Source organism: Staurois parvus, unplaced genomic scaffold (genome assembly GCF_062004578.1).
Source record: "Staurois parvus isolate SC_StPar_1 unplaced genomic scaffold, SC_StPar_1.0 ptg000971l, whole genome shotgun sequence".
Classification (NCBI taxonomy): domain Eukaryota; kingdom Metazoa; phylum Chordata; class Amphibia; order Anura; family Ranidae; genus Staurois; species Staurois parvus.
The window spans coordinates 775165-800000 of NW_028318767.1; the positions used below are offsets into that span (position 1 = coordinate 775165).

Below are 24836 nucleotides of genomic sequence, written 5' to 3' on the forward strand. Positions count from 1 at the left end.
CGGCACCATAGACTTGAATAGGAGGCTTCAACTCCTCCTGACTCGACCAGAGGCATCCGTTTTGCTGCGACGCTATAGCTCCCGTTTGAACAGCACTATGTGCTGCAATGTGCAGAATTTTCCCAGGCATTTGAGAAACGGTAAAAACGCTTCCCAAATGACTGTCTGCCGCTTGCTAACAAGGCTAGTGTGCACGTAGCCTAAGTGTGGTATTTGCATTTGGAATCTATTGCTGTGAACCTACTTTGCGGTCAAAGGAGCTGTCCATGCAAGTGAAACAGGCCATTGTAAGGCTTCAAAAACGAAACAAATCCATCAGAGAGAAAGCAGTAACATTAGGAGTGGCCAAATCAACAGTTTGGTACATTCTGAGGAAAGAAGAACACACTGGTGAGCTCAGCAACATAAAAAGGCATGGACGTCCATGGAAGATAACAGTGGTGCATGATCGCAGGATCCTCTCTATGGTAAAGAAAAACCCATTCACAACATAAGTGAAGGACACTCTCCAGGAGGTGGGCGCATCATTGTCAAACTCTACAATAAAGAGAAGACTTCACAAGAGCAAATACAGAGGGTGCACCAAAAGGTGCAAACCATTCATAAGCCTGAAGAACAGAAAAGCCAGATTAGACTTTAGACATCTAAAAAAGCCAGACCAGTTCTGGAAAAGCATTCTTTGGATGGATGAAACTAAGATTAATCTGTACAAGAATGACGGAAAAAAAAATGTGGAGAAGGCTTGGAACAGCTCATGATCCAAAGCACACAACGTCATCTGTAAAACATGGTGGAGGCAGTGTGATGGCATGGGCATGCATGGCTTCCAGTGGCACTGGGTCATTGTTGTTTATTGATGATGTGACAGAAGACAGAAGCAGTCGGATGAATTCTGCAGTGTTTAGAGATATACTGTCAGCCCAGATTCAGCCAAATGCAGCAAAGTTGATTGGATGGTGCTTCACAGTACAGATGGACAATGATCCAAAACACACTGCAAGAGCAACTCAGGAGCTTTTGAAGGAAAAGAAGTGGAATATTCTGCAATGGCCAAGTCAATCACCTGATCTGAACCCAATTGAGCATGCATTTCACTTGCTGAAGGCAAAACAAATAGCCGAAAGACCCACAAAGAACGGCTAAAGACAGCTGCAGTTAGAGCCTGGCAAAGCAGCAGAAAGGAGGAAACACAGTCTTTGGTAATGGCCATGGGTTCCAGACTTCAGGCAGTCATTGCCAGTAAAGGATTCTCAACAAAATATTAAAAATTAACATTTTATTAATGATTATATTCATTTGTCCAATTACATTTTAGCTGCTGAAAATGGAGGGACTGTGTATAAAAATGGTTGCAGTTCCTAAAATTTGTACTTGATATTTACGTATGTTTAACCCCTTGAATTAAAGCTGGAAGTCTGCACTTCAAATTCATTGGATTGTTTTGTTTTAATTTATTCTGGTGCAACACAGTATGAAAATTGCGTGTCCAAATATATATGGACCTAACTGTATGTTCCAATACTGTATTGCAATTAAATATAATACCGTATACATATTGTGTGTGGGAAGCACCTTCTTAAAAACAATTACCATAAATCTATCTCCTCTACATATGCTTTACTGTGGTTAATACACTGAATGAACTGCATTACAAGGTATCTTAGTTGTTTGCAAATTCCCCATGGAACTAAAGCAAAAATAAATTGAACCCCCAGACCTTATGGCACCATGGTAAATGAATTAGATGTTAAGAAAAAACTGAATTCTTGTAGTTCTGCCCCCCCCCCCCCCCCCCAAAAAAAAAGCTAAGCATAGAGCAAAGGACTGGTCACCAGTAATACCTGTGACCAAAAAGATTGGTGCAGGACTAAAGAGGCAAATGGATTGGACTTTCAATTTATTTTTACAGGTATGCTTTAAAGAGTAGAAAGGACTCTCATCTCTAATGTGAAGGGGAAGTTATGTCACACTGGCTATTCAACTGTAAACTTCAACTTTGAGGTTTATCAGAGCATAGAAACCAAGTACATAAAAGTAATGGACATTGGCACAGAGAAGACATTTTCAAAGGTGTAAAATTATGTTTGTAAAATTAAAGTTTTAGCTTAAGAAAATATCTGCAAAAGAAACTGGATAAAATTATTGCTGTCATGTACAAGCACAATAAAACAAAACATTTTCTGTGGATAATCCCTATAATAAGATTCTGTGAAGAACACAACAATGAAAATCTAATGCAGTTTTAAATATATTCCTTTGGTTCTACTTTGAAATGGTATAAAAAAAAAAGAATCTAATCACACAAGCTGCAAATTTACAACTTGTACAATAAGAAATGACAGCTGCTTCTATATTGACAAAAGGCCTAAGGAATACACAGCGATATCTCAGGACTGCAATATTAATAACTAGGAAAGCTGGAAAGGGAAAAAAAGGAAATTACAAAGAAATAAAATCTGCACCTCAGAAAGGTTGCTTCAACACAAACAGTTTGTGTAAAACAAGAACGAGTAGGTGGAATAGAAATGAACCAGGCAATTGGGAGTTTTTTGGGCAAGGAACAGAAATGTCTGGAGTAACAAACAGATAATTTAACCCCTGGGCACTGGCGCCTCCCGGGCCTTTAAGGGTTTTAGAAGCCATGAGGCGGTGCGGGGTTTTAGGGTCATGTGACCGCCGTGATTCGCCGTCACATGATCGGGAAAGGTCCCGATCGAAAGAGAAGATCGGGACCTTTCCGTGAGTACCGGACATGTGTGCTGGGTGCGCACGCTCTCAGCACATATGTTTTTCTCAATTGCACGCAAATGTGCGGCCACTCGGTGTCAAGGCCCAGACGCCGGGTGCCACACATTTGCATGCATGCGGCCGGCGCCAAGAGGTTAATTCAATGCAGACAAGTAATTTGAAGGATACATCAGCGCAAAATACGGTTTTAGTGATTATTGCTTTTACTCTGCATGCACAAAAATACTATTGTAGACAATATACCCCCCCAAAACATACACTGTAACTACTTGTAACACAGCATCTAATTGATTGTCAAAGGGATTCTTTAACTCACACCCAGCTGCAAACATAGGTTTGCTGTAGCCATCTCATTACCTATGGCAATACTGGACAAATGTAATTAGGTCAGTACACCCAAAATTACATTTTAGTTATAGACACTGGCTTGCGGCCGAAACAAGCAGTATTTCGCAAATATATACAATCATACCATTGGTACAATATGAAGTATGTGGCTGTTTAGGTGTCTTGGGAAGTTGACTGGGAAGAATGTAAAAGCCCTAGATGGGATGCCGCCCGTAGCTGATGGTTCACAGCATCCATGCTGTGCTCGAGTGCTAATAAAACAAGATAATTTCCAGTAGTTGCCAGACTGGCAATTACATCCAGATCAATGCAGACTGAACTTTCTTCAACTCTCCTTCAACTGTGTGATGTTTGAATCCTTTCCAACTGGGTGATGCTTGAACCCTTTCCAACTGTGTATTGTGCCAGGTTTCTGCTGTTTTTGAGGGTCTGTATCCTAGATGTCCTGATAGTGCCAGTACATAACACGTTTCTAGGTTTTCTATACATATTAAATGTTTATCAAAAATATTCTTCGCTAATAAAGGAATTCTACTTACAGTCATAGCTCACCACCCATTTTCTGCCAGCTATTCCCAAGAAATATTTCAAAGTTCTTTCACACACCAGATATTCATCTGCAAGAAAGGAAAAGAAATGGTAACCAAATCCTTACCTGAGAGGTAATTCTTCAGCATAAGATAATTTCAATAAAACACAAGTCTAATTATTGTCAAAACACACAAGGGGGAAAAAAAACAAAACAAAGGGGCCGAAATACAAGGGGACCAAATTTAAGCACATTAAAAGAAGTTATCAAGTTATCAAAATGAAATAAGATTGTTTTTCACTCTCTGCACACGCACCCCCTACCCGCAACTGCAAAATCATGGGTGTGCGTGTGATTTTGTACATCCGTGCCACCCTGGAGCAGTATGTCTGCTATAGGGCGCCATGAAAGCAGTTAAAGTGACTATAAAAAGCTTAATTTTTTCATGTCATACTTGCGTGTTCTATGCAATGGTTTTGCACAGAGTATCCTCAATCCTCCTCTTCTTGGGTCCCCCGCTGGCCCCTCCCCTTGCTAAGTGCCTCCATGAGAGACACAGAGCATAGCTCAGCCCCGCCACCTGTTCTTTATCACTTGCTTTGATTGAGCCAAGGGCTCCTGCAGCTGTATCCAAGCCAATGAGGAGCAAGAGAGTCAAGACAGCCTCAGCTTTTGTGCACATCGCTGGATTGAGATTGGGATCAGGTATGTATGCAGGAGAGGCTGCGGGGAGGGAGAGCTACACATAGATTTTTTTTTTAACTCACTGCATAGAATGCAGTCAATTAAAAAAAACTTCCGCATTAACCACTATAAGCTCCTGAATTCTAATCCAAACACAAACAATTTGTTCATGATTCTGGTGATCCTTTTAGATAATACCTTTGTACATAATGGCTTAGCATTTGTTAAGTCTGCCTGAAAAAGATATTTAAATCTTGTACATTACTTTTTGTAAAGGTTATTTTAGGTATTCATAGGGTTGTTTCTTTAATTCAAAAATCTTACAAAAATGCAAGTCGTAATTCTAATGGTTCAAAATTCTCAAATCGCAAGTCGGTGTTGTATAAATATTAATAAGTCTATTCGCCTTTTGAGAACTCTAGTAGATAGTTCTCTGTATGTGAATTTCCACTTCCACATATCTAATGTAGCCATCTCAACTCCTATGGTCTCATTTTCAATGTTGGATTCTGTTTACAGTATGGAGGTGATGGCATAAGGAAGCAGATTCTGCTTGCTGCAACAAGAAAAGCAAGACTGAGTTGGGAACAAAAGCAGAGATATTGCCTCTGATGTCCTAGAGAGATATTGCCTCTGATGTCCTAGAGAGATATTAAAAGCCAGTGTGTAATTCAACACAGTGAGCTCTATTGCGTCCATAACCAAGGTTACTAACATTTGCAGCAGAGTATATTGCAGTGTTAAAACTGAACTGAAAGCCCCAAGTGTGGAAACTGTTAGAAATAATTTGAGACAAGAACATGTGAAACCCTAGGGGCATATCTTTTTTAAATAACGATTGCCAATGACTTTGGAAAAATACAGTTGATATTGCAGTTATCTACCACTTGACCTCCAGAGGATTTACCCCCCTTAATGACCAGGCCTCTTTTTGCTACTCGGCACTGCACTAATTTAACTGATAATTCTTTCACACAAATAGAGCTTTCTTTCGGTGGTATTTGATCACCTGTGCGCTTTTTATTTTTCACGCTATAAACAAAAAAATGCCCAAAATTTTGAAGAAAAACAACATTTTTTACTTTCAGCTATAAAAAATATATAGCAAAAATTTAGGCCAAAATGTATTCTGCTACATGTTTTTGGTAAAAAAAATCCCAATAAGTGTAAATTGATTGCTTTGTGTGAAAGTTATAGCGTCTACAAACTATGGTATAGATACTGCAATTTACGCCATTTTTTTGCTATACAGCGCTGCGCTAGTTTAACGGACAATTGCGCGGTCATGCAATACGGTACATAAATGAAATTTACATCCTTTTTTCCCCCAGAAATTGAGCTTTCTTTTGGTGGTATTTGATCGCCTGTGCGGTTTTTATTTTTTGCGCTATAAAAATAAAAGGCTGACAATTTTGAGGAAAAAAAAATATATATTTTGGACTTTTTGCTATAAAACATGTCCAGTAAAAAAAAAAGGAAAACACAAATTTAGTCATAAATTTCTGCCAAAATGCATTCTGCGACATGCCTTTGCTAAAAAAAAAATGTGTAAATTAATTGGTTTACGTGAAAGCTATAGCGTTTACAAATGGCGGGAAAGATACTGGGATTTTTAGTTTTTTTTTTATACTAATAATGGCGGCGATCAGCGACTTATGGCGGCGATCAGTGACTTATGGCGGCGATCAACGACTTATGGTGGGACTGCGGTGGACATTCTGACATTGGGGGGTACTGACTTGGGGTCACTGACATCCCCAGTGACATCAATACAGTGATCAGTGCAAAAAAAAAAAACCACTGACACTGTACTAATGGCACTGAGGAGGAAGGGGTTAACTTTATTTTTCAGGGAAGGGTTATCTGTGTGAGGGGGAGAGTTTTACTAGGTGGCGGGGGTGTGTGCTGGATGGGGACAGGCTGATCGGGAGAGAGAAACTCTTCTGTCCCGATCAGCTTGTCCTCGAACTGTCAGGGAAGTGACAGAAAGCACAGCTACTGCAGCTGTGCTCTCTGTCACTGATTGCCGCCGATCGCCGGGAGATAGCCGGTAAGGACCGGCTGTGACCCGGCGACTGACATCCGCAGCTTTTATCGCGGGACAGGTAGGGCGGCGGCGCGCCTCACGCAAGCCCCCTACCTGTTTAAAAAACACACGTTTTAAAACGTGGTTTTGCCTGCCCGTGCCGCCCTGCCGCCGTATTTATACAGTGGCTGGGTGGCATGTGGTTAATGCTTGCACATTTTGTCCAAATGATTCCCACATACACTGGTTCAGTAATGACCACATATGAATTATTATACTTCCAAGAATTTTTTTAGTCATGGCAATCTTGCACAGAGCGGTAGTACAAGAAGGGAAGTAATGTGTCACTTATTATGGCATAAACTGTCCTGCTCAGTTCTGCAAATGAACGGACAACGATTAAAACACAAACAAGTAGAAAAAAAGCAGGATGGCATTTTATTACACCCACCTACACATAACCAATCCCAATTAACAAGCCGGGATAAGATCAGGCTATGTAAATGTAGTACCGTCTAATTTTTTCCCCATATACAGATTTTATATTGATTTTAATTCACTCATCTTTAAATCTGCTATGACACAGGTTAGTCTTGCAAAACAATGAAACATTCCATTCGACACTGATCAACTATTGCCAGGATCACAGGAAGAAAAAAATAGCATGTCAGAAATTTCTAACATGCCAAAGAAATTCAGCATCATCCCAAACCCAGCTATTTATTATATTTTATGACACGATACTTAAAGTGATAATAAACCCAAAAATCTAATATATTGCAGCCTACCAATTATTAGATGTGGTGGCTGCATTAGTTGTTTTTTTTTTAGGCTTTTTCCCCTTGGTTATCTGGCCAGCAACACACCTCCATTCTGGATAAAGGAGCACAGGGGACACGAATGGACAGCAGCATTGTCAGTCTGGGGGGAGTGAAGTTTTAGATGTACTAGCAGATTTAAATGCACTAAAAGTAAAGCGGGACCCCAGGCTAAGCAGTTACAGTAAAGAAGTCAATGGGCCTGAATCTGCACCTGAACTGGATCGCACTGCTCAGAATACTGACTTTTTTTCAATTTTCACTCGTTTGCACAGTATATATTTTAACAGGCACAATAGAAACCAATGTTATTTCACATGTCATGCGAACTGGAGGCGGTTCAAAACGCATCTAATTAGCATATATTTGAACTGGCTGTAAACATATAGTAGATTAAGACATGTAACTTAGATGAACGCCGCTCTCCCAGGCAGCCCATGTGAAATAAGGGTAGAAAATGGCCTCAGCCTACACTTCCCCACAAACCACACCCTCTGGCGTATTTCGCCCCACCAATCGGGGCTTAGTCACCTCTATGACTAAGCCCGGTTGGTGGATCGAAATGTGTCAAAGGGCGTGGTTCTTAGAGATGCTTAGGCTGAGGCCATTTTCTACCCTTATTTCACAAGGGCTGCCTGGGAGAGTGGCATTCATCTCACTCTATTTCACAAGACTACAGCGAATGACAGCACCCGGTTTCCTAGGAATAAATAGAAGTACTTTCTCTCTGACTTGAGCGGAACTCCAAGCTTGGCATTTAGGTCTCAGATTAATTAATGTAACTCTTAATATTTCTTTATTTTTTTTTCATATAAAATATAAATTAGAGGGGTCAATGATAAAATAGTTTAATGATTAATTTCTTTATATAAAATTCTAATTTGTTTTTGCTTTAAAATGAAAAAAAGAGGTTATACTTACAGTACCTGATCTGTGCAGTGATATTGCACAGAGCAGTTCCAACCTCCTATTCTGGAGTCCACCACCAGGGCTTTCTGCTCTGCCTCCTACAGGGTGCGCCCTCAGCATTCCATACCCATGCGGGAGCATTCCTGAGCTCAGCTGTGTGCATTCATAGACACACACATCACCAGCAGGCCACGCTCCCTCACCTTCCTCACAGAAGATTGACAGCACCATAGAATGAATTAGGGTAAAAAACGTTTTGACTTTATAGCCACTATTTCATTAGCATGCTGGCATTTTTTTAATTTTTGTGTTACACTGACAAAACAAGGTTTCTTAATCTCATACCATCATATCTTTTTTGCTCCACTTTTATTTCCTCTGTATTGTACTGTAAACTGCAATCTAAACACCTATGCTAAACTATATTACCTGATTTCCCGATTGGAGCAGAAAGGGTAAAATAATTGGCAGTCTATTTAAAGTGTTACTAAACCCACAACAGTAAACTCAGCCTATATATGCAGTAAAGCAGGCTTGTTATACCCACTGTGGAACCTAACAGGTTAATCCTCTGCATTGTTCAAAAAGGCTGTTTGATCCTGTCTTCTCTGATTCTCCCCTTCTTCCATTGCCCCCCCACCTCTTATTTCCTGATAAGACATATGTGTGGAGTTACTCTGCACATGCTCAGTAAGTTGTGTATTGCTAGAAAGTTTTTTTTTCTCTTGGGAGAGTGCATGTGATCAGCACTGTCCAGACAGAGGTCAGGGGTCCTGCATGCTCCTATAGAAGAATGAAAACTCCCCCTACAAGCTTTAACCAGTGCTCAGCTGGACAATGGTAGAAGTCACAAGACTGATATATACTGCTGATGAGAAAAGGTATTTAGCAGTTTATATTTACTAAATTAATTGCATTTCCATTATCTGGGTGTGTAATGTGGGAGACCAGAGACTCCGCTCTCTCCTGGTTCTCCTCCTATCTATCCCAACGCTCCTTCAGCGTTACCTAGAACGCTACCACCTCCCTCTCTCTCCCCCTCTCTGTTGGGGTCCCCCAAGGCTCTGTCCTCGGGCCCCTTCTCTTCTCCATCTACACCTCCTCCCTCGGCAAACTGATACACTCCCACGGCTTCAACTATCACCTCTATGCCGATGACACGCAAATTTACCTCTCCACCCCTCGCCTCACCCCTTCAGTCTCCGCCCGTATCACCCACCTACTGAACGACATATTAGACTGGATGTCGCTCCATTTCCTCAAATTGAACCTTTCCAAAACCGAGCTCCCGATTTTGTGTTAAGAAAATGATAAAATTTTAGTTTGGGTAGTGTTGTATGACCGCGCAATTGTCATTCAAAGTGTGAGAGCACTGAAACATAAAAATTGTCTGGGCAGGAAGGGGGTAAAAGTGTCCTGTATGGAAGTGGTTAAGCATAGATTTCAAGTCTGGACAAAAATCACACAGCAAACTGAGCACCGAGTGAAGATTGGATGTTCATTTATTGAATTAATTGTACTTATTTTATGAACTGTATTCTAGGTTTGAAAATACCTGACATTTTAAGTTGAATTTATGCACAGACAATCTATGTATGACCATACATGATTTTGCCTGATGAGTCTGATGTAATGAATGTAACGCCATGAATTTAGAGCACTGCACGGTGGTGACAGATATTGGAATTCATCATTTAGTGAATTGTTGGGTGGGGTTATACTGCAGCTGCATTAGTTTGGGTTTATATAATAGTTTAAAATTTTGGGCCTGTGCACTTTTCTGTTTGGCATATTTTTTTAATATTTGAAGCAGAGTTGGGATACAGTGCCTTCAAAAAGTATTCATACCCCTTGAAATGTTCCACATTTTGTCATGTTACAACCAAAAACGTAAATGTATTTTATTGGAATTATATGTGATAGACCAACACAAAGTGGCACATAATTGTGAAGTGGAAGGAAAATGATAAATTTTTTTTTACAAATATCTTTTTTTATATATATACAAATCTGAAAAGTGTGGTATGCCTTTGTATGCCGACCCCTTTACTCTGATACCCCCTAACTAAAATCTAGTGAAACCAATTGCCTTCAGAAGTCACCTAATTTGTAGAGTCCACCTGTGTGTAATTTAATCTCAGTATAAATACAGCTGTTCTGTGAAGCCCTCAAAGGATTGATAGAGAACATTCGTGAACAAACAGCATCACAAAGGCCAAGGAACACACCAGACAGTTCTGGGATAAAGTTGTGGAGAAGTTTAAAGTAGGGTTAGGTTATAAAAACATTTCCCAAGCTTCGAATATCTCATGGATCACTGTTCAATCCATCATCCGAAAATTGAAAGAGTATGGCACAACTGCAAACATAGTCTGGCTGAAAAAAGTTAATCTAGCTAAACCATTGAAAAAAAAAAAAAAAAAACAGCAAAGCATGATCCAATTTGCTCCTGCAGGGGAAAAAATTAATTCCTGATCCCCCAAGAAGCAACTGGATATTCCCTGGATCAACTGTACCTATAAATGTTAGTATCTAGTTATATCATATGTATCTTGGAAAGAATCCAGCCCTTTTTTAAAGCAATTCACTGAGCTGGCCAGAACCAACTCTTGGGGGAGTTTATTCCACATTTTCACAGCTCTTACTGTGAAGAAACCTTTCCGGATTTGTAGATTAAATCTCTTTTCCTCCAGACATAGAGTGCCCCCTTGTCCTTGATGACCTAAGGATGAATAACTCTACACTGAGTTCACTATATGAACCACTGATGTATATATACATGTTGATCATATCCCCCCTTAATCTCTTCTCAAGAGAGAATAAATTCAGTTCCTCTAATCCTTCCTCATAGCTGAGCTCCTCCATGCCTCTTATCAGTTTGGTTGCCCTTCTCTGTACTTTCTCCAGTTCCCCAATGTTCTTTTTGTGAACTGAATATTCCAGATGAGGTCTTACTAATGATTTGCAATGAAGAACAAAAACAGGATGCGCACCAACCTTGCACATTACCTTAAAAAAAAAAAAAAAGTGTAATTCTACAGAAATAAGATGTATACTCACAAAAGTGGCAGTATATAAGGCATATAAAATCCAAAATAGGAACACTGAAGTAGGAGACATGTACGAATCCCACCGAGAGGAGAGACTCTCAGGGTGAAGGGAGATCCCTTGTTCCTCAGAGCTAACAGAACCGAGAATGCCCTCCTCTATATAAAGCACAAATCTATGTTTGAGCTCTCCCATATAGGCTGGACATTCACAGCACAGGAGGTGGGGCATAAATGTCAAGCAAAAACAAGCGAAAAGGACAATAAAAACATTGCATATGTGTACAATTGCCATCTATATAATATATATACTATAAAATAAGAATAAAAAATATATATATAAAATACATAGATGTACTATATTATAGATTACTGTATAATAGTGCTAAAAGTGGTCACTAAAAAACATAAAAGAGGTTTAGAGAAGAAAAAGAAAGAGAAAAGGAGAAGTGAATTAGCCTTTATCACGGGTTATTCAAACCAGCATAAGGCTATTGAAAATATAATACGTAAACATTGGCAGATTTTAAAAAGGGATGAAGTTCTTCATGATTTGTTGCCCAGAAAACCCTCATTTGTCTATAAAAAACCACCTACACTCAGATTAAAGTTAGCAAAAAATGTCCCAGATATTCCAAAGAAAAAGGCGACTTTTCTTGATAGTGTGGGGTTCTATAAATGTAAAAGGTGTCTGGTATGTAGAACTATGAAAGGAGATAACAATAGGAGATTAGATACGTTCCACTCTTGTTCTAATGGTTCCTCATATAAGATCAGGAATTTTATATCCTGTGATAGTTCCTTTGTGACGTATTTGTTAGAATGTTCATGTCATCTTCAATACGTAGGGAGAACATCTAGAAAGTTGTCAGTGAGATTGAGAGAACATATTAGGAATATTAAAAAAGGATATAAACATCATAGTCTTTCCTACCATTTTAGAATGCATCATAATAGGGATCCATCGGGTTTAAAATTCTGTGGGATAGATCGAGTTTTTGCACCTTGGAGGGGAGGTGATATGGTGAAGAGTATTTCACAGAATGAAACAAAATGGATCCTTTAATTGGGTTCTTTGTACCCCAAAGGGTTGAATTCAGACATAGATATGAATTGTTTTTTGTCTGATTGGTAAAAGTAGAATTAGCTATATGCAGAGATTACTTTTTAAGAAAAGAAGAATTTTTGGTGTTGTTTTAAAATTAAAATATATATTTTTCTGTAGGAGTGGGATTTGTATTTTTATATTTTTTATTATTTTTATTATTTGTATTTATATAAAAACAATTTTTATTTATTTTTATTATTTTTATTTTATATATATTTTGTTTTTTTTGTTTTTTTGTTTATTATTTTTATTTTAATTTAATTTTATTTATATTTTTTATTTTTATTTTTATATTTATTTTATTTTTATATTTATTTTTGTACTCTTTCCATTCCAATTTTTAAGTTTAATTTTATTATATATTTTATTAAAGTATAAAAAAATCTTTTGTGTATTTTTATCTATATTTTTTTCATTTATGTATATATATTACCTGATGTGAGTAATAAATTGATAATACGTTGTAAGTATTAAGATATCTAGTCATACAATAGGAGGAGCGAGGTCCTGGGAGATGGTTTGACCAATTGTAATCAAAGGGCGGGTTCCTTTTGGGTATTTAAGGGAGATAGGACAGGAAATGGACGTCTTGAGAACGCCCGATGGGAGGGGCGAAACGCGTTGACGCATTTCCGGTCCATAACACGTACGTCTGACGTCACTTCCGGTGAGTGGAGCGCACGCTGAGCGGTGCGTTCCAGCGGCCATCTTTGGGAACCTGTTTGGTCTGTCTGGAGTCTCTGCTCTGTTTTACGGCTGATGTGAGATCCCTGGAATAAGAAAGGCTGTGGAAATGTTCATGTCTTACCTGGAGTCTACTATATATAAATAAATGTGCCTTTTACAAGTCGATGATATGTGAGTGGCCTTAATCTATACTTTGAAATTTCTAATATTATGTGGCAATATCACACTATGTGAGATTTTTTTTCCTGGTTAAACGGTGGAGCCCACGTGGATGTTGAAGATCTCTATAGAGTGAAATGCGAAAGAGGGTTTAGGATCCCTGTAAAAGTCCTTAAAGGCTTTTCACTCACCAAGTTCTGGTGAGTGCATTTGATGTTTGTTTCTGCACGGGTGGAAGGTGGAAATTTCTTTGGAATTTTGTGATCACACATGGACTTTTTGGTGTCGGATAACAATATAATTAAGGATATGCACTATTAATTTTTACACTTTATATAATAATATTTCTTATGAGTGGATTTAGAAGTCTAATTTTGCGCAGTTTGTTTATATTTTTTATAAAAGAGTTTTAGCTTTACCTTCAACTTTTGAATTAAAACCATGTGAATCCTTGCAGGAGTAATCCAAAACTAGTTTCTACTCACTAAAGTGGTTAGACAGGTTTAGGAGCAATCTGTACAGGGGTAAAATGATATCTATCTCTCTCTCTCTCTGGAGTCTATACATGTTTTAATACAAGAGGATTTTGCTCGCTTTAGAAACCTCAGTTTGGCATTGCATGCCATTATTAATCTTATGATCTACCAGAACTCCCATATCCTTCTCCACCATGGATTCCCCCAGTTGTACTTCCCCTAGTATATATGATGCATGCATATTCTTTGCCCCAAGTGCATAACCTTACATTTATCAACATTAAACCTCATTTGCTACATAGTTGCCCAATTAAATAGTGCATTGAGGTCGGCTTATAAATTGGAGACATCCTGTAATGAGGTTATTGCACTGCACAGCTTGGTGTAATCTGCAAAGACTGAAATGGTATTTTTAATCCCAGACCCTATATTGTTTATAAATATATTAAAAAGTAAGGGTCCCAACACTGAACCTTGGGTAAATCCACTGACAACCCTAGACCATTCAAAGTATGAATTATTAACCACTACTCTCTGAATACGATCTTTTGGCCAGTTTTCTATCCATTTACATACAGATTTTTCCAAGCCCGTAGACTTTACCTTGCACATTAGTGTGTAGGGAATTGTGTCAAATGGCTTTTGCAAAATCCAAGTATACCACATCCACAGCCACCCCTCTGTCCAAGGTTTTGCTCACCTTCTCATAAAAAGAAATCAGATTTGTTTGACAACTTCTCTCTTTCATGAATCCATGCTGTCTGTTGCTTTAAATATATTTTTCCAGCAAGAACCCATCTATTTGGTCTTTTATTAAACTCTCCAGTATCTTCCCAACTATAGAAGTTAAACTAACAGCACCAATCCAGTGGTACTATGCCAGTCATTAAAGAGTCCCTAAAAATTAGAAACAATGGCATTGAAATGACAGAGCTCAATTCTTTAAGGACCCGTGGGTGTATGCCATCCGGTCCAGGTGCTTTATTCACCTTTATTCTTTCTAAATATTTCTGGATCATATCAGCTGTGAGCCAATGTGGATCATCTGGGGCTATGTCAATACCAAACCCATTATGAACAAGAGCTCCCCTATGCTCCTTTGTATACACAGAGCTGAAGAAGGTATTTCATAAAATTTGTCTTCTCTTTGTCCCCAGTCACCCACTCTAGATTATTTTTGTAAAGGGCCTACATGCTCGGACAGGAACTTTTTACTATTAATATATTTGAAGAATTTTTGGGGGTTGGTCCTGCTATCTTTTGCAATCTGTCGTTCGTTTTCAATTTTTACGGCCTCGATTTCCTTTTTACATATTGTTATATTCTTTGTAATGTTTAAACGATGATAGCGTTTCTTAATTTTTATATTTAATAAAAGCTCTTTTCTTATTATTTATAGCTTTTTTAACTTTGGCCGTAAGCCACATAGGTTTTATTTTTAGCCTTTTTAAACTTGTTGCCCATGGGAATATATAGTGCAATGTGTTCACATACAGTCTTTTTGAAGAACTCCCATTTCTGTGTTGTGTTCATTGATGCCAATATTCCCTCCCAGTCCAAGTCTTGGAGAGCAGATCTCAGCCTTGGGAAATTAGCGCTCTTAAAGTTGAGCATTTTTATTTTTCCCGTATGTGCTTGTTGTTTACAGCAAACACTGCTACCAAGATATTCTTTTATATGTACATTAGTAATAAGCTCTGCATGGAGATTACCAGGCCCTGCAGAAAATCATTCTATGAACTGTATCATAAAATTGTCCTGTAGTAGATTTATACATTTTTGCCCTTCAAATTGTTCCTGCAATGCCATTACTCTAGTCAATTTCAGGGTAGTTAAAATCCTCCATTATTATAATTGTCCCAGGCCTTGCAGCCCTTTTGATCTGTGCAAGGGGTGAGTCTCCACCTCTTCATTACCACTGGGTGGCCGATAACAAACTCCAATGATTACCTTTGTAGTACGCACCCCACGTGCAGTTCCACCCATAATGCTTCAGCCTCATCACATTCTCCATCAACTAGGTCCTCTTTCACACTCGCTCTGAGATCACTTCTCACATAGACACCACCACCTTTCCTTTTTACCCTGTCTCTCCGAAAGAGAACATAGCCAAAGCTATTAAGGCCCAGTCATGTGAAGAATGAAGCCAAGATTCAGCAATACCAATTAAATCATAATTCTCTTAATGCACCAAAGCTTCCAACTCCCATTTTTTGCTTGGCAGACTACTGGCATTGGTGAACAAAACACTTTAGTTCATTGACACCTTTTGCACGCATATTTTGCATATTTTCTATTTTCGTACAGATGGTACCAATTCCAATTGTTGTTTATAACATAGGAACCTTCTAATCACTTGCCATAGCTCTCCCCCCATCTTTCTCCATTCCACGCAACAATAAGGACTGACCCCTGTCTGATCTGTCTGCCCCATTATAATCTACAGTGGGGATCGAAAGTTTGGGCACCCCAGCTAAAAATTTGTATTAATGTGCATAAAGAAGCCAAGGAAAGATGGAAAAATCTCCAAAAGGCATCAAATTACAGATTAGGCATTCTTATAATATGTCAACAAAAGTTAGATTTTATTTTTATCATTTACACTTTCAAAATAACAGAAAACAAAAAAATGGCATCTGCAAAAGTTTGGGCACCCTGCAGAATTTATAGCATGCACTGCCCCCTTTGCAAAGCTGAGACCTGCCAGTGTCATGGATTGTTCTCAATCATCGTCTGGGAAGACCAGGTGATGTCAATCTCAAAGGTTTTAAATGCCCAGACTCACCTGACCTTGCCCCAACAAACAGCACCATAGGTTCTTCTAAGCAGTTGTCTAGAAAACTGAAACTGAAAATAGTTGACGCTCACAAAGCTGGAGAAGGCTATAAGAAGATAGCAAAGCATTTTCAGATGTCAATATCCTCTGTTCCGAATGTAATTAAGAAATGGCAGTCATAAGGAATAGTGAAAGTTAAAGCAAGATCTGGAAGACCAAGAAAAATATCAGACAGAACAGCTTGCAGGATTGTGAGAAAAATAATTCAAAACCCACGTTTGACTGCACGATCCCTCCAGAAAGATCTGGCAGACACTGGAGTTGTGATACACTATTCCACTATAAAGAGATACTTGTACAAATATGGTCTTCATGGAAGAGTCATCAGAAGAAAACCTCTTCTACGTCCTCACCACAAAGATCATCGTTTGAACTTTGCAATTTAACATATAGACAAGCCTGATGCATTTTGGAAACAAGTTCTGTGGACCGATGAGGTTAAAATTTAACTTTTTGGCCGGGATGAGCAAAGGTACGTTTGGAAGGGGCACAGAAGGGGCACAGAATTGAATGAAAAGAACCTCTGTCCAACTGTTAAGCATGGGGTTGGATCAATCATGCTTTGGGGTTGTGTTGCAGCCAGTGGCACAGGGAACATCTCACGAGTAGAAGGAAAAATGGATTCAATAAAATTTCAGCAAATTTTGGATGGTAACTTGATGCCATCTGTGAAAAAGCTGAAGTTAAAGAGAGGATGGCTTCTACAAATGGATAATGATCCTAAACACACCTCGAAATCCACGGGGGATTACATCAAGAGGCGTAAACTGAAGGTTTTGCCATGGCCTTCACAATCTCCTGACCTCAACATAATTGAAAATCTATGGATAGACCTTAAAAGAGCAGTGCGTGACAGACAGCCCAGAATACTCAAAGAACAGGAAGACTTTTGTAAGGAAGAATGGGCAAAGATACCTCAAACAAGAATTGAAAGACTCTTCGCTGGCTACAAAAAGCGTTTACAAGCTGTGATACTTGCCAAAGGGGGCAGTACAAGATATTAACTCTGCAGGGTGCCCAAACCTTTGCAGACGCCATTTTTTTGTTTTCTGTTATTTTGAAAGTGTAAATGATGGAAATAAAATCTAACTTTTGTTAACATATTATAAGAATGTCTAATTTGTAATTTGATGCCTTTTGGAGATTTTTCCATCTTTCCTTGGCTTCTTTATGCACATTAATACAAATTTTTAGCTGGGGTGCCCAAACTTTCGATCCCCACTGTATTTCACCCTCCCCCCTCAATCCTAGTTTAAATATTCCTTCAGCCGCTCCATAAACCTCTCCAAGCACAGTAAACCCCCTTCTATTTAGGTGCAAACCATCTCTAGCATATAGGTTGCACCCCAATGAAAAGTCAGCCCAGGGGTGTGTCCAAGATGGCACCGGAAGCGGATGCTTCTCCCTGAGCTCCAACGCCTAGCACTGTTATCCGCTGCCATCCCAGACATAGCTGCTACATACAGCGGATCCATAGACCACCGGATCCCGCCTGACACTTGCAGAGGGTTCTTGGCGATTTTGCCCCACCCTCAGATCATCCGGGACGCCGGACGGCTTGCGGCCTACCACGGCGGGGGGGGGGGACACGCTACCGCTCTGCCCTACGGACCAAAAACCAGGTCAGAGACGGCCTGAGTGGGTCCCCCTGGCTCTTCTGGAGGTCCTGAGGCCCGCACCAAGCCTATATAGGATCCCATTGAGGCCCAGAGACTAATCAAAGGGGGGTTGTAGCCCTAAATAGGGGGACAAGCTCCATCTTTCAGTCCCCTTCTCTAATGGGTGAATTAGGGGACCTGAAGCACCCCATGGTTAGCTTTTACAAGGACTGTACATCTGGCCTAGTTACCATAGCCACCCACATTTCATCAGCTGTTGAAATACTGGGGCCCGTGCCTACCCCAACTGAGATTACGCTATTTACTGGTGTACCATAACAATGCATCTTATGTGAATGTATCCTCGCCGGGGGACATGTACACGTGTCGGGAGAGGATGACTAAGTGATCCCCCTGTGCCGTGCCATCGGAATATCTACCTCGGCAATTTGGCTTCTACACTCCAGTATATTACTCCAAAAGATTGAAGGCGTTTTGGAACCCTCTAGACTTCTCTTAACAATGCATCGCACTCCATGTACTAAACCTAATCATCGGGTCAAACAGCAATCCCCTCCGCAGGGCCATGTCGCTAAGCTAAAACCTAGCCCTCCTGAGCCTGATGACAACACTAAGCTTCCGGGGCACCCTGAGTCAGATGGCGACAGTCAGCAGCAATTCCCATCGGAGATTGCCGATCCTCTGGAACAAAATCCTGAAGCCTTATTACACAAATTCCGCGCTATAGTAAGAGAGGAGATTACAGTTGCCTCCCGTAAATTATCTTCGGATCTGGTAAGAGGCTCAAAAGAACTGGGTCTTCGTGCCCATCAATTGGAACAATGTATGGATCTGGAGACTACGGTTCTGGAGGGTCATGAACAGGAGGTGGAGGATTTGCACGCTGAGCTGGACACTTTAAAAGATAAATTGAAAGACGCTGAGAATAGAGCCCGTAGAGATAACCTCCGCATCCGCGGAGTCCCCGAGGTAATTACCGATCTACAGGGTACTGCTACTGCTCTTTTTCAGGAACTGGTTCCTGAGATCACCCTGGAGCGTTAGGAGCTAAAGCTCTATGGATACGGTCAAACTCCAAAGCCCACAGAGGGTCCTCCCAGGGACATTATTATTAAATTCCACTTTTACCGCACTAAAGAGCGTCTGTTACAAGCGGCTCGGAATCGTCCGGTTTTGGAATTTCAGGGACACTATTCATCTGTTTGCGGATTTGTCCCCAGTTACGATTACCAAACGTTGTACTTTGAGACCCTATCTTCAAATTCTTTAATCAGCTGGTATCAAGTACAGATGGGGCTTCCCTTTCAAGCTCTCATTCTCCTTCCAGGGTCGTCAATTCCAGGCCTCTTCACCAGCTGATCTTCGCCGTCATTTTCAGGAGCTCAATTTGGAGTTGCCACAATCCCAGAGCGAGGAAGCTACAATTTCTACACGCCCTCGGAACTCCCAGTCTTTCGTGTAAGTCTTCTTCTCCAAGTCAATGTAGCTCTCAAGCTCTTCGATCTCTGGAGGACCAGCATTTCCAGGAAGTCTCCGCGACTTGATATTTAGTGAATGGCCATCAGTATGCAGTTTCATTACATATGGCTCTTTGCCGCCACTTTCTGGAACGGAATCTAGATTTGTCCCGCTCCCTGAATGGGGAGGCTACAATATCTGTGGGCCCGAGGGGCCCATAACCTTCAAGTGATTTACTTCTTTCAAGTCAGAGTGGATCTCAGGCTCCTCCCCCCCCCTTTTTTTTTTCTCTTCCCTCTCTCTCCTTTCTGGTTGAGATTTTCATCATTTTTCAAGTTGCTTGTTGTTCACTCACTCACAGGTGTATTAGCCTAAGTTGTTCGCATAATAATTCTTTGTTCTTTCTATTAATGCTGAGTTGTTCCGGTGGACTACCATGTCCCCCTCTGAGCTGGCTAGCGGTATGGTTTTTTGCCCTGCCTGCTACCCAGCCCCTATGTGGGTATTTTACCCACAGTTGATTATGTTTGTATTAATCTTAGTGTTTCACAGATATATTGCTTGTATATTAGATGTCTTCTTGTTTTCCTCTTTCTTCTCCACCTCGTCTCTGTCCCTCGTCATGTGTGTTTTCTGTTTTTGTACATTTTTTTCCAGGGATCACGGCGGATCTGACCTTCTTTCTTTCCGATCATCATGTCGTTGAACTGGTTATCTCTGAAAGTACAGGGGATGCACTCTCCGCAGAAACGGGTAAAGATCTTTAAGTTCCTTTGGGCTCGCCGGGTGGACATTGCTTGCCTGCAGGAAACTCATTTTTCAACTACTTCGGCCCCAAAATATTTTGATGCACGCTACCCTCAGATATTTCAGGCTGCTTGCCCCAAGCAGAGAGGGGTGCTGGTTGTCTTACATAGCAAAACTCTGTTTGTCTGTGTGAAGCGTATTGCTGATCCCAATGGTAGATATCTTCTGCTACAGGGCACGATCCAAGGTATAGAAGTTACCATAATGTCCTACTAAGCTCCCAATGTCAAACCTGGACCTTTTTTGTCAAACCTCTGTTCCCTCTTGGCTATACATCAATGTGGTACTCTCTTGATGGCAGGGGACTCCAATTTAGTGTTAAATCCCGCGCTAGATAAATATCCAGCAGAGCATCCTGTTCCTTCCGCATCAGCGAAGTCCTTAGTACGTATGTTAGGAGCCCATGATTTGGTTGGTTGATCTCTGGCATGAACTTCATCCCCGGGGGAAAAACTATACTTATTATTCGCACCCTCATCATTCTCATTCCAGAATAGACCATGCTTTTGTATGTAAACATCGTAAACATCTCCCTTTGGTTCGCTCTGTCTCTATTCTCACAGTTCCATGGTCTGACCATGATCCTATCTTGGTGGTCTGTTGATCTCTTCTTTGTAAGCCAGCCTATTCTTCATGGATAATGAATGACTCCCTGCTTTCGCTGAAGGAGATTCAGGCAGAACTACAGCGCAAATCTCAGGAATATTTCCAGCTAAACTCGGGTTCGGTCTCTTCTTCGGTGACGTAATGGGAAGCTTACAAGGCTGTTCTCAGGGGACATATTATCCAGATAGCTTCTAGTCGGAAGAAGGATAGGCAGCTTAAACAGTGTCAGCTGGAATCAAAGTTAGCTTCCGCATCAGCTCAATTTAAACAGTTACCTACCCCTTTGAATCGTAGACTGTTAGATCAGGCTCGCTTAGAACTGGATCTTTGTTTGACAGATGAGGCTGAGCGTTCTTTGCGCTGGACATGCCAGACGTGGTATAGTAAAGCAAACAAACCAGACTCTATGTTGGCTCGTAGATTACGTTCTTTTACGCATCACCCCAAACCGATTTCTTTATGCACTCGTCACAATACTCTCACAAGTAATCGTGTAGTGGTTTTGGAGGAATTCCGGTATCGACATGCCAAACTTTATACTGAGCCCAATCGGGCTGATCCTCAGTCAATTTCTGATTTTCTTTCTGGTTTGTCCCTGCCTACTTTGACCTCGGCTCATAAGGACTTGATGGACCGTGATATGCAAATATCAGAGGTTTTGCAATGCATAGCAGATCTGAAGACAGGCAAACGTCCAGGTCCAGATGGATACACAAAGCTATACTACAAGAAGTTGGCTGACGTGCTTGCCCCATATCTCACCGCCATGTTTAACGCGGTGAAGGGAGGTTCGAACTTTTCTCCGGACTCTGACTGCGAATATGGTTATGATCCCTAAACCAGATCGAGATCTTTCTTCTTGGGCAAACTATAGGCCTATTTCTCTTATTAACATTGATCTGAAAATCCTTACCAAAATTTTGGCCACTCGACTGAATTCTTTCCTTTCTCGTCTGATGAAAAGGGATCAGGTGGGATTTGTCCCTCATAGACAAACTGGAGATGCCATCAGACGTATTTTACAACTACAACATTTAGCCCATGCTCGCAAACTTGATATGATGCTCCTATCTTTAGATATCAAAAAAGCTTTCGACACCTTATCCTGGCCTTATCTTTCATCAGTCCTTAACCGCTTTGGCCCCTCGTTCCTACGATGGATCTCTTTGTTGTACACATCCCCCCAAGCAAAACTTAAATATTATGGATTTGAGTCCTCCACGCTTTCGATTGCCAGGGGTACTAGACAAGGTTGTCCACTTTCCCCCATACTTTTTATCTTAGCCTTGGAATCGTTGGCAGAAGCCATTCGTATGCATCCTGATATTAAGGGGATTGATGTGGCTGGTTCCCAACATAAGTTGTCTCTGTTCGCAGATGATATATTGTTGTCAATCACGAATCCGGGGGTCACTCTGCCTAATTTACTTGCGGTTCTGGATTCCTTTGCAAATCTTTCGGGTCTTCATGTCAATTCTAACAAATCAAAAGCTATGTCAATTACTATTTCCCATCACTTTTGGCTACTCTGAAACATTTGTTCCCCTTTCAATGGATCTCGGCACTACCATATCTAGGAATTAAGCTTATCCTGACATATGACGAACTACAGGTGAAACTCGAAAAATTTGAATATCATGCAAAAGTTCATTTATTTCAGTAATGCAACTTAAAAGGTGAACCTAATATATGAGACAGACTCATTACATGCAAAGCAAGATAGTTCAAGCCGTGATTTGTCATAATTGTGATGATTATGGCTTACAGCTCATGAAAACCCCAAATCCACAATCTCAGAAAATTTGAATATTACATGCAATCAATAAAACAAGGATTGTACAAGGAACAATATCGGACCTTGGAAAAGTATAAGCATGCATATGTACTCAGTACTTGGTTCGGGCCCCTTTTGCAGCAATTACTGCCTCAATGCAGCGTGGCATGAAAGCTATCAGCCCGTGGCACTGCTGAGGTGTTATGGAAGGATGCTTCAATAGCGGCCCTCAGCTCTTTTGCATTGTTCGGTCTCATATCTCATCTTTTTCTTGGCAATGCCCCATAGATTCTCTATGGGGTTCAGGTCAGGCGAGTTTGCTGGCCAATCAAGCACAGTAATCCCACGGTCAATGAACCAGGTTTTGGTGCTTTTGGCAGTGTGGGCAGGTGCCAAGTCCTGCTGGAAAATGAAGTCAGCATCCCCATAAAGCTCGTCTGCGGAAGGAAACATGAAGTGCTCCAAAATATCCCGGTAGACGGCTGCATTGACCCTGGACTTAATGAAGCACAGTAGACCAACACCAGCAGATGACATGGCTCCCCAAATCAAAACAGACTGTGGAAACTTCACACTGGACTTCAAGCATCTTGCAGTGTGTGCCTCTCCATTCTTCCTCCATACTCTGGGTCCTTGGTTTCCAAATGAGATGCAAAAGTTGCTCTCATCAGAAAAGCGGACTTTGGACCACTGAGCAACAGACCAGGTCTGTTTTTCTTAAGCCCAGGTAAGACGCTTCTGACGTTTGTTGTTCAAGAGCAGCTTGACAAGAGGAATATGACATTTGAAGCCCATGTCCAGGATCCGTCTGTGTGTGGTGGCTCTTGATGCACTGACTCCAGCCTCAGTCCACTCCTTGTGAAAGTCCCCAACACTTCTGAATGGCCTTTTCCTGACAATCCTCTCCAGGCTGCGGTCATCCCTGCTGCTTGTGCACCTTTTTCTTCCACACTTTTCCCTTTCACAGAACTTTCTATTAATGTGCTTTGATACAGCACTTTGGGAACATACAACTTCTTTTGCAATTACCTTTTGAGGCTTTCCCTCCTTATGGAGGGTGTCAATGATGGTTTTCTGCACAACTGTCAGGTCAGCAGTCTTTCTACCATTGTTACGTCTATTACATAACCCGTTATTCCCTCCAGGCCAGGACAATCCTAGGCAATTTGCCTGGTGGCAAACACATGGTTTTTATGATATGCATTCGCTGCTATCTCCCACCCGAATACTTACCTTTGAAACTCTGCGCTCCTCCTATAACATTCCTTTGTGGAAAAAATTTTGGTTACCTTCAACTCCGTCATTTTGTTAATATACTAATACGGACGCACTCGGGACCTTATCGTCTGTCCCCCTTTGAAAGCCAGTGCAGACATAGACCCCATGCTCCGGGTTTGAGCTCTTTGGTAGACCAAAGTCCCCCCAAGTTCCGACTGCCAACGTTGATGATCGGAACGGACCAGAGGGGTTCTATAAGAGATAATGGCAGAGTAGACTCTGCCATTATCTCTTATAGAACCCCTCTGGTCCGTTCCTATCATCAACGTTGGCAGTCAGAACTTGGGGGGACTTTGGATCAACAGGATTGGTGGATCATGACCCAAGCATTATCTAAATGTTCGAGGAATGTCATCATTCTCGAAAACACCTACAAAATCCTTTATAGATGGTATTATACGCCTGCTCCTCTAGCTAATTTTATCCCCACATATTCTCCGGCCTGTTTCCGGGGGTGCCAACAAGTGGGTACTATGGTTCACATCTGGTGGACTTGCCCTAAGGTTAGCAGATTAAGGATTAGGGTTTATGCCCTTCTCCGCACTATGCTCCACGTGGACATTAAGCGCGACCTGTACGAAGCGCTCCTATTTAGACCACTGGAGGGTCTTCTTCGCCCTGAACGGCAGCTGGCATCACATTTATTTATGGCTACTAAACTGACTACCACGAGGGCTTGGAAGACTCCTCTCCTCAGTTTCAAGGCTGTCAAAAACCTGATGAATAATGGCTAATGAAAAATTGACAGCTATACTGCTGGATACCCATACCAAATTCCTGCAGATAAGGCGTCCCTTGGCTGGCGGCAACCCACCCATCGAGATTTGACCAGTTCCTTCTGTCAATTTGAGGATCGATTCTGTTGCGGTCGTCCTGGAGCCCTTTTGTGATTGTCTTTTATCTTTGTCCTTGTCTTTTC

The 24836-nt window shown here is 41.0% G+C and overlaps 1 protein-coding gene across 1 annotated transcript in view; it reads right to left on the minus strand.

Annotated features, from left to right (window-relative positions):
- The window catches only part of BRCA1 (BRCA1 DNA repair associated), a 265311-nt gene that overhangs the window by 114956 nt on the left and 125519 nt on the right, over positions 1-24836 (minus strand). The window contains exon 7 of the mRNA XM_089657153.1: positions 3636-3713. Within this exon, the coding sequence (XP_089513279.1) occupies positions 3636-3713 (78 nt within the window). The remainder of the gene's footprint in view (positions 1-3635; positions 3714-24836) is intronic.